Genomic DNA, 13,515 nt, shown 5'->3' on the forward strand with positions numbered 1-13,515 from the left:
GTTGTACGTCCTCATACACACAATGAAACACATTTAAAACACACTGAAACAGTTCAAGTGACATGAGATGGTAGAAAGAGAAAGTAAGATTGATGTGGCAGAGAAGAGCTTCCACAGACACAGATTCAGAGGTTTTTAACCAACAAAAGGAAAAGAGAGACGGGATGACAGACGTAGGAGACGACAAATCAGCGACTGGACTTTCTCTGTTCACTGAGAAGGATGAAGATTAAATGTGATTCCAACAGACAGTTTACGTGAACGTTTGTCACAGTAACGGGTCCAAATGTTCAAGTTTTTATCTGCTCCTGTTTCATCCTCTACCTTCAATAGCTTTTAGGATTAATTCTATTAATATTAACATCAATAATTCATTGGTGCCCTTTTCATGTCTCCCTTCAAGTCCATGCTCCGCTGTTGTGTTTGATTTGTTGCTAATTATAATTTTTTTTTTTTTCCTGGATCACGTCTGTGTTGTACCAGTCAGCTACAGATGAGAAGAAAATACATTTTAATGCAGGTCAATAGTTTGTGTTATTTCCTAAACCCTTCATTATATACAACATCTCTTTCCTGGACATACAGTGTATATATTCATAGACGGAGAAGGTGTGGTGGCGAAGCGAAACAAAGAAAGCAGGAGAGAGGAGATAGAGTCAGAGGAGAGAGTGTGTCAGAGAGAAAACAGTGGAGGCTAAATCCTCTTTCCCCGCTGACTTTAATCTCTCTCTGGGCTGAGCCCGGCAGTTCAGGCCTTACAGCAGCTGTCAATCAAGACGAGTGACGGGCAGCAGGGCCGCAGGTGGGGGATGGGGACGGCCGGACCTCGTGTTATGTCAGCTCCGCTGTAGGCGTGTCGTGTGTTTGTGTGTTTGTGAAACACAGTTAGCATGTTAAAGAGGAAGTGACTTTCAGAGTGGGATGGACGGACGTAGAGGGAGGGGAGAGAAAAAAAGACATGATGTGAAGAGGTGTTTTTCTTTTGCATTTAGTGAAGCAAAACATTGAAAATGCTGACTGGAAGTAGATGTATTTAAAACTTCTTTTTCTTTTTTTTAAGTGACACCAGAGGAAAATAGTGATGTCCACCCACCAGACTTAATGCTTGTGTTGCTGTTAGCTGGTCCGTCTTTGTACTGTAGTTGTTGGATATTATAATTCACTCCACTCAGTGATGTCTTTCATTTATGTATTATGTTGTTTTTTTTATATTCAGGAATTTGATCTGCTGCCATCAGACTGACAGTTAATCCGATTTGTTGTTATGTATGTAGGTAAGTTGGTTGTTGTGTTTGATAGCATTATTTTGTCCTGTCGGCTGTAGGGTGATCAAACATATCTGAAAACATGTTGAGTTCTTGTTGATTGAAATGAAGTCACTCCACAGTTTTCTCTCTGACTTTGTTTCATGTTCGGGACCTCTGAGCAAAAACACACCGTTGTAGCTGAGAGCAGATCCCAGATAACGCTCAGCCAGTATTGTGCGCGTTATCAAAAATGTTTAATTAGTTAGTCTCTAATTATTTCTTTCAAAAGTAAGGGACTCAATTAACCAATTGACACTGTTGTTGTTACTGTTGACAAAAAGTATTTTTTTTCCTCGGGAAAATAACTTTTTCAGTGTCTTCTTCAGTTTTGTCTTGAATGTCCACCGCTGTCTGACGCCAGCCGACACCGGCGCTTCCCCCTTGAGAACCCTGAAGACCAATGTGGTCAGAAATATACCAGTTGGTTGGCCCTCCTTCGGTCTGGGCAGAAATATCTTAACAGCTGTTGGAGGGACTGACATGAGGCAGGATGAATCCCAATGACCGTGGTGAACTTTGGGAGCCTGGATGTATCGTAGTGTGTGTATAAAAAAGTGTTGACGTGGCAGAGTCGGTTGTTCAGTCAGTCTGTCCAGTCGGTAACATCTCCGTAGATTGGATGGACGGTCATGACGGTCACGGCTCAAAAAATGAATGTTGCCCTCAGGGTGAATTATAATAACTGTGGTGGTTCTAAACTTTGGTGACTCATGATTGGATCATTATTGATTAACGATCAAATACTTGTAGCATTCAGCCTCACCTCTACTCTGCATTTAGTGAGAATCAGCACAAGTTAGCAATCTTATTTATAATACTGAACATGGTAAACATGATACCTCCTAAACATCAGTAAGTCATCATGCCGACATGGAACAAACTGTTTTGAACATTCCTGTCTTCACCAGTTTTTCTGTGTCAACACAATGTAGACTGAGAAGCTGTAACACCTAACGTCTCGTTGTGACAACAAACAAACAAATCGTATTTGTTTGTAGTAAAAGTGGTCAGATTCCTGTTGGTCAAACGAGAAACAGATATGAGCTAAACAACAACTAACATGGAGCTAAACGGATGAACAGAGTGGTAATTGTGGTTTATCAGGTCAGTCACGGCCGAACTCAAACAGGTGGGGTTGGAAGAAAGTAAAACATTAGCTGTTTCAGGGTCATAGGTGACCAATAATTATCCAATCAGGAACCAGCGCTGGGAACACTCACGTCTTATAGGACATGAAGTCTAAACAACATCAACGACAACAACCAAAACACGTTAGACTAATTGAAAACAGGTTCCATGAGAAGATTAAACTGTCGATACAAATTTAATCTTAACTGCTTAAAAGAGTAATTTTGAGAATGACAAACACAAGGACAGAAAGACTGGACGCACTCAATACAATAGGAAACAAGAAGAAGAAGCTGTGTGTGTGTGTGTGTGTGTGTGTGTGTGTGTGTGAGTGTGTGTGTGTGTGAGTCAACATCTCCACTGCAAAGAGAAAAGCAATCAGCGAGTGATCAATAACACGGCCAAACATGACGCTGGCAAGATGAATGTAGAGGGGAGCAACAGGAAAAGGAAAAACAGAGCATGTGAGAGTGCAGGTCGGAAAGTTATCGACAAAGCAACATGCCCGAGTATTTATTGATTATTATTGTTGATGGTTTGCAAATGTACTTCAGACATGTTTAATTTCAGTACAATAAGAGTGCAGAGTTTTTATGCACGTTATGAACATGCATCACTGAAACAGTACTGTTGCCATTGACAACACAACCACGGCAACGCTGTCAACAAGTGGGCTTGAAGTGAGCCCGACCTTGGATGTGATGAACTTCAGATCCATCTTCAAATTGGAGCAGAAAAATGAAATTATAACCTGAATAAATTAACATATTTCATCGAGTTATTAAAAGAGTGTGCTGAAAATGGACACGGACAGTTTTACAAATCTGTCCCCGAGCGTCAGCAGGTCTTTTTCATTTTAAAAACAGTCTGCTTGAGCTGTTTCTCTCCTAAAACATTGTTGATTTCTGCTGACTTCATGTGCGTGCTTCTCTTTCATAACATGAACCTGGCCTCATGCTGCTGATCTGCGAACTCACGTTTATTCTGCTGTTGCACTCATCGTCAGGAGCGGCGGATTACTGCACCAGCCAAATAGCTGAAATGTGAAATGTCAACATAAATATTTTAAAGCGCAACAGCGTACCGGGCCGAGCAGACAGAGAGAGCATGAAAGAGGGAGAGAGGTACTTTGAAATGGTCCATTTTTTTTTTCTTTCTTTCTTTTTTTCTTTCCTCCTCGTCCTCTCCTCCATCTCTTTTCCCGGCACATGTTCAATTATTAACCGGCGTGACGACTCCGCGGGAATGGAGGCCGAGACGGACGGAGAGAAGGCGGGGCAGAACAAGGAGATACTTTATCAAACAGCCCGCTGCTGCTCAAACTGACCTTGTGTCTGTTCACCTCAGAGATGTTGTGACAGGCTCTGATTGATGGAGGCAGCAGACGGGTGGAAAAGGAACTTTTTTTAGGCTTCAGAATTTGCTTTATAACAAAATCCACACACGGCAAAGGCGTCTTGATGATGTCACCTTAAAGCAATTTACAGTGAGCTCTGATCATTACGATTTTATAGCACAAATATAAACTAAAGATGTTTTAGAAATATCATTTTGCTGTGACAGACTAATAAAAATCTACCACCTCAGTTCCTGATTGGGTCCAGAAGCCCTCGATCCCTTCTGCTTCTGCTGCAACTGTATGTTGCAGTAGATTAGATTACATAAAGCTTTAATGATCCGCGAGCTGAAAGCTGCTGGGTGGTTACATTTATATCCGCATCAAGCCACATCAGAGCAAAAACTCTTCATTAGATTCGGGCAATAGAAACTAAAAGGCATTAGACTCCCAAATGAGGTCTGATTGGACCAGATCAGATTATTTGCCTCATTAAAGACTTAATTATTCAGAGAGCCAGTGAAGGAAACAGTCAGAGCTGCTCTCCTTTGTCTTCTCAGCCGTCGCCACCTCCGTCCCGACCAGCAGCAGCAGCAGGATGTCACTCCGTCAGACTGCAGAGTAACAACAACATCCATTTTTCATGGATCAGACCTGCAGCTCTGCTGTGTGTGGCTTTATGAAAAACTGTCTGGCAGCACATCAGAGCAGCAGAAATAGACTCCTGTCTCTGTCCTGATATGTTTTTCTTCTAACATCTTGATTCACTGCTGAGGAGGAAGTTCAGGAGGTTTGACCTCAGGGCGTCTGCAGCAGCAGCATGTCCGTGACCAAACACAATGTACAGTCCTCTTACATGTAGGATTGTGTGTATTTGTAGTTAATTGTGCATAATTTGTCCTCATGACGTAAGAAATTTGCCTTAAATTTAAGGTCAAGTCAACAACTGTGGTGTCAGAATCAGAAAATATTCTTTCGTTTGTGTGTTCCCAGGATCCCGTAACACTTTGCCTGCACTGATCTGTGTGTTAACTTGTGATCTTCAGAATTCATCAAGTCAGCTGAATAGTAAAAAGCACCTCGGTGTTTTCCTGAAAGACACTTTGAGGCTACAGAGTGTGTATCAAAGAGAGATTGAAGTATTGTGTTTGTTTCCTTTCTGTTGTTCTGTTTCTGTCTATTCACACCTGGTACCAACACGTGATCTGTACGTGGACGAACATCCAACCCGCAGGTCTGCAATTACATCTGGAATTAAAATGTGTCTTGTCCTGATCTCAGTTTGCAAATAAATGAGGCGGCTTGTCGACAAACACGTCCCAGCTCAAGGGGAAGCAGTGTTTTTATATGGGATCTATTTTTTCCGTTGAAGAGATCATGTTAAAGGTAGCTGCAGCTTCGGTTGGGCTTGTTTGAGTTGGCAGGAAGAAACATGTGGGACTGAGTTTCAGGAGTGTTGATGCTGTCGGCATTATGTTTACACCTGGTTGATATCTGATCACAATGTGAGTTTGACCAGCTTCGAATGTGGTCTGGTTGCATCTGTGTGTATTAACTTCTTGAATGAACATGCGGTTTTTTCCTTATTCACATATATTATCTGGATCCAGACTGCATAATAGATAACAGGTGTAAATGGGCATTTTGGATCAACTTAATTAAAAATCACAACTGTGGTGCCTTTAATGTCTCGCTGTGCTTCATCAGAACAAATTTTCTGACAGAGAACTGGATAAACAGCTCCAGAAACCTCCTCCTTCTTCACCTTTCTGACATCACAACTTCATGTCCTCCCTTCTCAGCTGTGGAGGGGTGAACAATACATCCACAAGAGACAAGAGTCCAATGACTCTCACAACTTTGTCAGGGAGTTTTAACGTGAACAACCTGGAGCAGCACTATGAGTGTTTTCCAGAAGGGAAATGTGCATCGCTGTCCCACTATTTAAATGAAAGAGTTTCCTCTCTCTCTCAATGCTGGCCGGCTTTTCTCTCATTGAACAACTGTAAACATTTGGGCTGTTGTAGCTGCAGATTAAGAAACAGATAATTAAGTCCACTACAGTAAATTGAACTTCCAAAAATTCACATTTTATTTACATATGTTTACCATGAAATGGAGATGTGCAATTTTTGGTGTGTTGGCTGAGAAAGAAACTGTGTACAACGTTTTATTGAGTAATGATGATTTTGGCCAAAGCCATAAATGCCTTCAGACCTTTCTTGACGTGTTTGTGGAAAAAGCAGCCTTTTCATTCATTTAAATGAGGCCAGGGCAGCAACACAGCTGGCTGACAGAGCAGAGGGCTCCTTCAAATACAGTACTGTGTTCACTGCATTTATGATCTTTAGTTTGGAGTCGTCGCAACAAAAGGTAAAATAATTGTTGCCATGATAACTTCATTCAGCTGTGAAATCCTGCGTCAGCGCTTTTAAAACAGCCGTCTGCTGTGTGTTTTGGCCTCTTATAATCAAACTCAACTTTCTGGATTGGACTGGAAAAAGCAACACACTTCCTGAATGCTGCGCCGTTGGCTGTTTTCAGTCTGAATTCCAGTTCATGCTTCAAAATCGTATTCTTTCTTGTACAAAGCATCTTCACACAGATGTCGTGGTATTGTTCATGTACTAACCTGCCTCTCTCTCTCCCTTCCAGTTTTTTTTGCTTGAAGTCAAAGTTCAACAGTCATCATGGCAGACGAAGCGGACATGCGCAATGAGCTGGCCGACCTGCAGACACGCGCGGACCAAGTAGCTGATGAGGTACAGTAGAAGACACACAAACACACTATTGTAAAAACAAGTCAAGGTCAAAACCTATACGTAGGGCTTTTAATTTGAAACAGATCAAGAAAGTTGCTGCATTTGTCCGACCGGCACTGGCTGGTGCTGAATTGGATCAGCAGGAGGGTGGGTGAACCAATCACAGCAGTATACAGTTTAGAGAAGTGGTTTTCAGCTGGTTCTCAGGACCCAGAATTCATTAAATCGTGACCCAAATTTTGCCACTATAATTTATTTCACAAAACAACAGTGACATAATACAGCGTGCCTTCGTGTACTGTTAAAAATGTGAAATGTGCAACAAAAGGGCATTTTTGTTCCAGAGTATTTCTTTTTTTTTTTAAATCCAATGAAACAAGTCAGTCTTTAAACTACAGGTATATATTACGTTTGAACTGACGATGTTCATACAATTCATCAAGTGGGTCAGATATGAAATTAAAAGCTTTTCTAATCCTAACCTGGTTTACAAATGCTTCAATGAGAGCTACTGATGTGATGACGTAAGATTTTGGTCATCACTGTCATGACAAACAGCTGCTGCGCGCACGTTGCATCATGGGAAATATGTGTGCTTCAAAATAAAAGTGTAGCAGCAGAAATTCTAAAAGTTTAAGCCTAATTTTCAACTTCTTTTTTCAGACGCACACACGTCTGTGATCAACTTAAAATGGCCCCACGTCCCACTTGTGGGTCCTCACCCACCAGTTGAGAACCACCGTTTTAGATCATGTGTGATCAAATCAGGCACCGACAGTAACCTTGTCACTCCGTCACTCACGGTGACACGTTAGGCATTTATGGCGCTGACCTCGCTGTTCCAGTCCAGCCATAAAGAAAAATACGTCATGTTATATTGTTCAGTGAATTTCATGACAATACAGTATTTCATTCAGGACAAAATATATATGTTTATGTCTGTAAGTCACAGTGGGTTGTAATTTTACACGTCACATGATCCTGTATATTAAAGCCTGTCAGCATTTATTATCTTTTATCTTGTAATTTCCTCGCCTTGTATATTATCACAGTTACAAACATGTGGTTTGATATCTGGTAGAGTGCCTATTTTAAGCACAATGAATTAGAAAAAATGAAAATGAAAAACTCCCCAGAAAAGCAGGAAGAACAAAAAGGCGACAGATTGTGAGGGAGAACGTGGCGCAGAGTGGAAAAAAGTTTTTTCTGACATGCCAGTTATAATTTGACATTTAAAAAACGACCTGTTCTCATAAGGACACAAATGTCCGTCCGAAGCCTCCGGGCTGACAGACACAGCTGCTCTAATGTGACCGTCCCTTGTTTTAGCAGTCGCTTCTCTGAAGTCTCTTTCATCAAGACGGTGCTTTTTTTGGATAAGGAAGAACTCTGGCCTTTTTAATGAGTTGAGAGGAGCTCAGGAAGAGCAGATAATTCTGTGCAGCAGAATAATAGAGCAGCTCAAATGGCCTTATTAAACATTCATGAGGAGATAATGCAAGGCCAAGAGGCTCCATTGATGGGATGGGAGGAGAGGAAGAAGGGAAATAAGGAAGGCATGTATGGATGGATGGAGCAACACGGGGGCGGAGGAGAAGCAGGAGATGAGGAGATTACAGAGAGGAAGGAGTGAGGAGGGAGGATTAGGGATGAAAGAGGGTTTGGTCTGGAAAGAGATGAGTTTCGAGGGGATCCTGCAGAGTTAGCAAACAAAATGTAGGAATCACATAATTAATCATGTGACCAGACGAGAGCAGAGGAACAGTCAGTGCTAATATGACTAAGGATCATTCATTTGTCTGTCTCCCAAGTTTGAACTCGGCATATTCTGTTCTCCTTTGTCCACCTTTCATCCTTATATGTGTTCAGTTTTCTATGTGAACACAGAGGCGTGTCTTTGTGGTATTTCTTCCAGGATCTGTACTGTATGTATGTTTTTGCTCTCCTCTGGACTCTCAGCTAATTATTGTGTCTCTCTCTGTCCCTGCAGTCTCTGGAGAGCACTCGGCGTATGCTGGCTCTGGTTGAGGAGGTGAGTCTGATGATTCACTGACACTCGTCACAACTCGCAAAAGGATAGTTGTTCAAACATCTATTTGTCTGGTTATTTTTATCTGTTGATATTTACTGACACAGTAAGGTGTTTGTTCTCCTCGTACAGACTTTTTCCTGTCATTCCTATTATAACACTGCACACAAATGCTTTTTCACAGCACCTCAGCCAAATGAACAGAAAGTACTATTTTGAGTGCTGACTATGTGGATGAGAAAACTCCAGTTCAAAATCATTCACTATGAGCCTTGTTTTACCAGAGATTTGTGGATATTATTTTTATGATGGCACACATTGTCTTTTAAAAATAAATATTGTCATGATAATAGTGCAAAATGTTGTGAAAATGCATAGTTTTTATCTACTTGCCAACCCACCCAGTTACTACGACCACTGAGTATCTACGCCATCCACAAACCTACAAAAAACCCTGTAGGTCGTACCCCACCCTTTTGTTTGGGCTTCATGTTCTGGAGATCCAGACTCTGGAGGCCAAACCATCTGCTGCAGGACTCTGGCCTCTTTGTTGTCTCTGAAGATGGGTCTTCATGACTCTGGTTGTATGAACAAATTAATTTGGGGCTAATCGGACTCCTCCTTGATGATTCTGCATTATGAATAAAAATGTCAACATACGAAGTGACTAAAAAGTTTATTTTTTTAGTGCTTTTATGTCACTCAGAGGCTTTTCAATAATCATCAAAAGCTCTTCTGTTGTTGAAATCAATTAGTTGTCTGGAGCCATGAAAAGACAACAAGATATGTGTTGATATTACAACAGTTTGATGACATTAAATTGAATTACATGGTATTGATATTATATCGTGTTCTCTCGCAGAGCTGCTAAACTGTAAAGCGAGCTTGTTTTTTACCTTCAGGTGACATGTCAACAGGATTCTGTGTTTGCCTGCCAAGAAGAGTTGGCATTAAGTTAGCTCTGAGCACAGCCAAGCTGAGGGCATTAAACGGCCATGTGTGTGTTGGGCCTCCAGCTACTCTAACGTTCCCACAGGCAGCAGAGACATGGCTGCGCTCTAACCCCTGACAACATGTCTTAATGAGACAAAGCCATGAGGGACAGGAGCGAGTCCTGAGGCTGACCCAGACAGTGACCCGCTCCGCTGACGAGGTTTTCCGTTGACAGTGGCTGAATGTCTGACCTTTGAAGATAATGCCAAAGAATGGCATTTATCTGCTTCCACGTTGAAAACTTCCTGAGGTTTGGTGTTGTGTTATCTTGTGATAATCCCGGCGCTTGGTCTCGAGTTGAAAACGGTGAACAACACAGAGGTAAACAGCTCCTGTGTCGTGTTTTGGCTTCTCGTATCCGTCTGGCATACGCTCTTTATCGCCCTCACTTACCATGTCTCCAGAGAAACGTGCTCAATATAGACTGCAATCAAGCAGTAAGGCAACATGGATTATGGATGAGACTCAACATGCTTCCTCCGATGCTACGCTATAAATATCATGAAGTGTCTTTGGGTTTATTGACAAAATCTGGTCTCTAAAGTGACTTCATGTAGATTCAGTGGTACCAGAACGAAGTGTGTAATTGTTATAATTGTCACATGATTTGATGAAGAGAGTGATTGTGGTTCTGACAACACAGTTCACCTCTCTCTCATGCAGGAAACTGTAAGCATGCGCTGCTGCTCCATGACCTCTGTGCTCAGGGCTTATAGTGAAGCTTACACTAATTCAATAAATTGGAGAGCAGTCAGAGCCGTCGAACCACTCGGCCGGGGGTCCATCTTAGATCTGCTTCTTCAGGCCTATCCTGGTCTGATTCTGCACAGACGCAGTCTCCAAAAACACATCCATCATCAAAACATGTGTCTTTGAGGAGTTACCACACTGTGGTGTCAGCTCCTAAAAAAGTGTTAAAGAGCAGTGATGCTACTTACTTTAATCTGTCCTGCTCTTCTTCTGCAAAGCTTGCGCACGTAGCTAATTATTACCATCATTATTTATTATCATTTGTCCATGATTAAAGGAAAAAAACAGAATGAAACAACAGAAAACCTGCCATGATTTGATGTCACCTGAGCTTCGTAGAGTATATGAGTGGCTGTTAAATGTCAATTTGTGAGCTTGTAATGAGGCTCATGATGTTCATTTCAGCCTCTGAAATCCACATTTTCAACCACAGAAAGTAAAAGGTTATTTAAATAAGTACATTCAGCTATTTTCTCTTTTATCACATTTATTTTGCTTTTATTTACATGATTATTCAGTCTATCTTGGTCAATATTTTGTGTATAATTTTTAATTTAAAGGATTAGCTTTACATTTTGTAAAAAAAACTCTTTCTTACAGAAATAAGTGAGAACATCAATACAACTCTCATGTCTGTGTGTTAATTATAAGACTAGACTCCGGAGGTTATTAGCATAGCTTAGCATACGTCCTGGAAACAGGAGGAAACAGCTAGCCTGGTTTAGTCTGAAGCAAACAAAATCCAAAGGACAGCACCTCAATAGATCACTAATCAACATATTTATTTATATGCCATCTGTTTAATTAATTAAAAAAAAAAACAAAGCTTGAAAACAACATTTAGGTTTTCTATTTCTTGGTCATTAAAAGTGACTTTCTAGTCTCTGCTGGTCGTCTGGCAAACTTACTGTAACGATTCACGTGTTAGTTAGTGAGCTTTAGAGGTGCTGGAAGGTGGATTTTGTTACCAAATCAAGCTAGCTGCACCCCGTTATCAGTCTTTATCAGCCAAACTAAACGGCGTCTTGTTATCAGTGGTGAAAGGAATACAGAACGCAAAGCACGACAACAGAGACGGGAGGTTTTCATTAAAAACAAAAAGCTTTCATAACTAAAAGACAGAGCAGTCCGCTGGGGCTGGATCCAAAGGCAACTAAGAAGAAAACTCAAAATCTAAGAAAATAAAGTAACAAACTGACAGGGACACTGAAATGACTTTGTATGAAATAGCAGAAGAACACGACAGTGACAACTGATTAAAATAAATGGGAAGGAGAGCGTGCAGACTAAATATAGTCCAAACTACAACACTGCTGGCGGAACCATTTTATTTAACAAAGAATATTTACGTGAGAAATTTAAACTAATTAAAATAGTGTGCCTGTTAATGTGTGTCACAGATTACAGAAAGGAATCTGATCACTTATTTTTGAGGATGAATATGATCAAACATCCTGTGTCTTTGATCTTTCTATTGCTTTTTTTGAGGCACACTGAGATCATGAAAGTTGAATTTAGATTAATAGCACGTTTATCAGTAATGTATTTATATTAATGATAATTTATTAATAAAATCCTGAAGTGTTTTATTCATGAGACATGACGGACAGTAAAAGATTTCATTGTAGAATAAATCCAACCTTTCCCTCTTTAAGCCTTCTTACCTCTTCTATAACTTTCTTCTTACATGATCCTCGACGGATCGCTCCCACACTGTTCCTACGCTGCAGCTCTGAGTCGGACTCTCTGATGTTCAGCATCCAGGAATTTAATCTGACGCAGCTTTTATAATTAGGAAGTCACTCTGATGAACTTACCAGCCTTATAACCGCTTGTAAAATCCTTGCAGAAGCTGTAGCATAGTGTCATTATGCATGGATTCTCCTTTGAAATACCTGAACTTACATTAGGGAGCAACACAGTCCACAGTTAGATAGAGCATTATACTCTGTATTTCCTGGAGCCGGTTAGCTTAGCACAAAGACCTGCTGCCTACCAGCATCTGAATTTATTTGGTCTTGTTATCAAAATGTCTAAGTTATAAAACATAAAGATGGGGGGGTTATCTGGAGTTCATTACACTTTTAAATAGCTTATCAATAACAGACATCTGTTGTATAGGCTTTGTTGCTTCCATAAAAATCTGATCAGGCCTTCGAGCATCAAACCATTCATTTTCATTGACACTTTATTTACTGGTTTGTTATTCACATTATGAAAACAGCAAACATTGATTCAGTCACACGTTCAAAATCTCATGAAGCATCAGAATTAATCCAGTCCCGTATCTAAATGCCGGCCGTGGAGAGATTAAATGTAAAGAATATTCTTATTTGATAAAAAGTCGACCTTGTGCAACAAATGTAATGCATTTTTACAAATAAAAAAAAAATAAGGTTTTACCAATAAAGATCCACAGATATTAAATATTTTTTTCATTTATTAAACCGTTATCTTCACTCCAGACCTGCAAGGAACAGAAATGAAAAACTGCTCAGTGGTTCAGGGTGAAATGTGAAGAAAGCAGGTGAGGGAGATGGAAGTGAAGGAGAGAGTGACAGAGATGAACACCAGAGGGACGAGAGATGAGATGAAAGATAAACAGAGGGATGGAGAGGAATCTGTGAAGGACATCAAATCTAAATCCAATGTTTTTGTGGAGATAGTCGGTAAAATGGGAGATGGGAGTTGATGATCTGGCCTGAAGAAAACATTAAACAAGAGGAACATGCAGCTTTTTTTTCTGAATAGAAACAACTACACTTTTTAGATCTACTCCTTCTCAAGTCACTTCCCAATTCAAGTCTTAAAACTGTTTTTTCTTTAAAAACACAAACAGAATCATCAGTTTTGTTACAGATGGACTTTTATTTACAGATTAAACAAGCAAGATAGTTAGAGAGGTTTTGGGGTGCTGGCTGGTAAATTTAACTACATCCAGACAGAGCCAAGCTAGATGTAAACTAGTTATTTATCATATTAACCGGATATAAATGTCGATATCTTCCCATCTGACTCTCGGAAAGAATATCACTTTACATATTTATCAAAATGCCAAGTATTTCAAAATGTTATGCCAATAGAAAATAATGAACCTGAAAGGCTTACTATACATGTAGAGATGGGAAAAACATAATTTTACTGTGCAGTAATCTGCTGTGTTTACAGTTTCCTGGAAGTACACAACACACAGGGACACATCCGATCAGT

The 13,515-nt window shown here is 40.4% G+C and overlaps 1 protein-coding gene across 1 annotated transcript in view; it reads left to right on the top strand.

The window, feature by feature from the left end:
* The window catches only part of LOC138213442 (synaptosomal-associated protein 25-A-like), a 41,902-nt gene that overhangs the window by 9,910 nt on the left and 18,477 nt on the right, over positions 1 to 13,515 (top strand). Inside the window, exons 2-3 of the mRNA XM_069174543.1 lie at positions 6,427 to 6,533; positions 8,524 to 8,565. Of these exons, the coding sequence (XP_069030644.1) occupies positions 6,462 to 6,533; positions 8,524 to 8,565 (114 nt within the window). The 5' untranslated portion in view covers positions 6,427 to 6,461. The remainder of the gene's footprint in view (positions 1 to 6,426; positions 6,534 to 8,523; positions 8,566 to 13,515) is intronic.

Source organism: Embiotoca jacksoni, unplaced genomic scaffold (assembly GCF_022577435.1).
Source record: "Embiotoca jacksoni isolate LCO1_2020_lvr unplaced genomic scaffold, fEmbJac1.0.p SCAF_6, whole genome shotgun sequence".
NCBI lineage: Eukaryota > Metazoa > Chordata > Actinopteri > Embiotocidae > Embiotoca > Embiotoca jacksoni.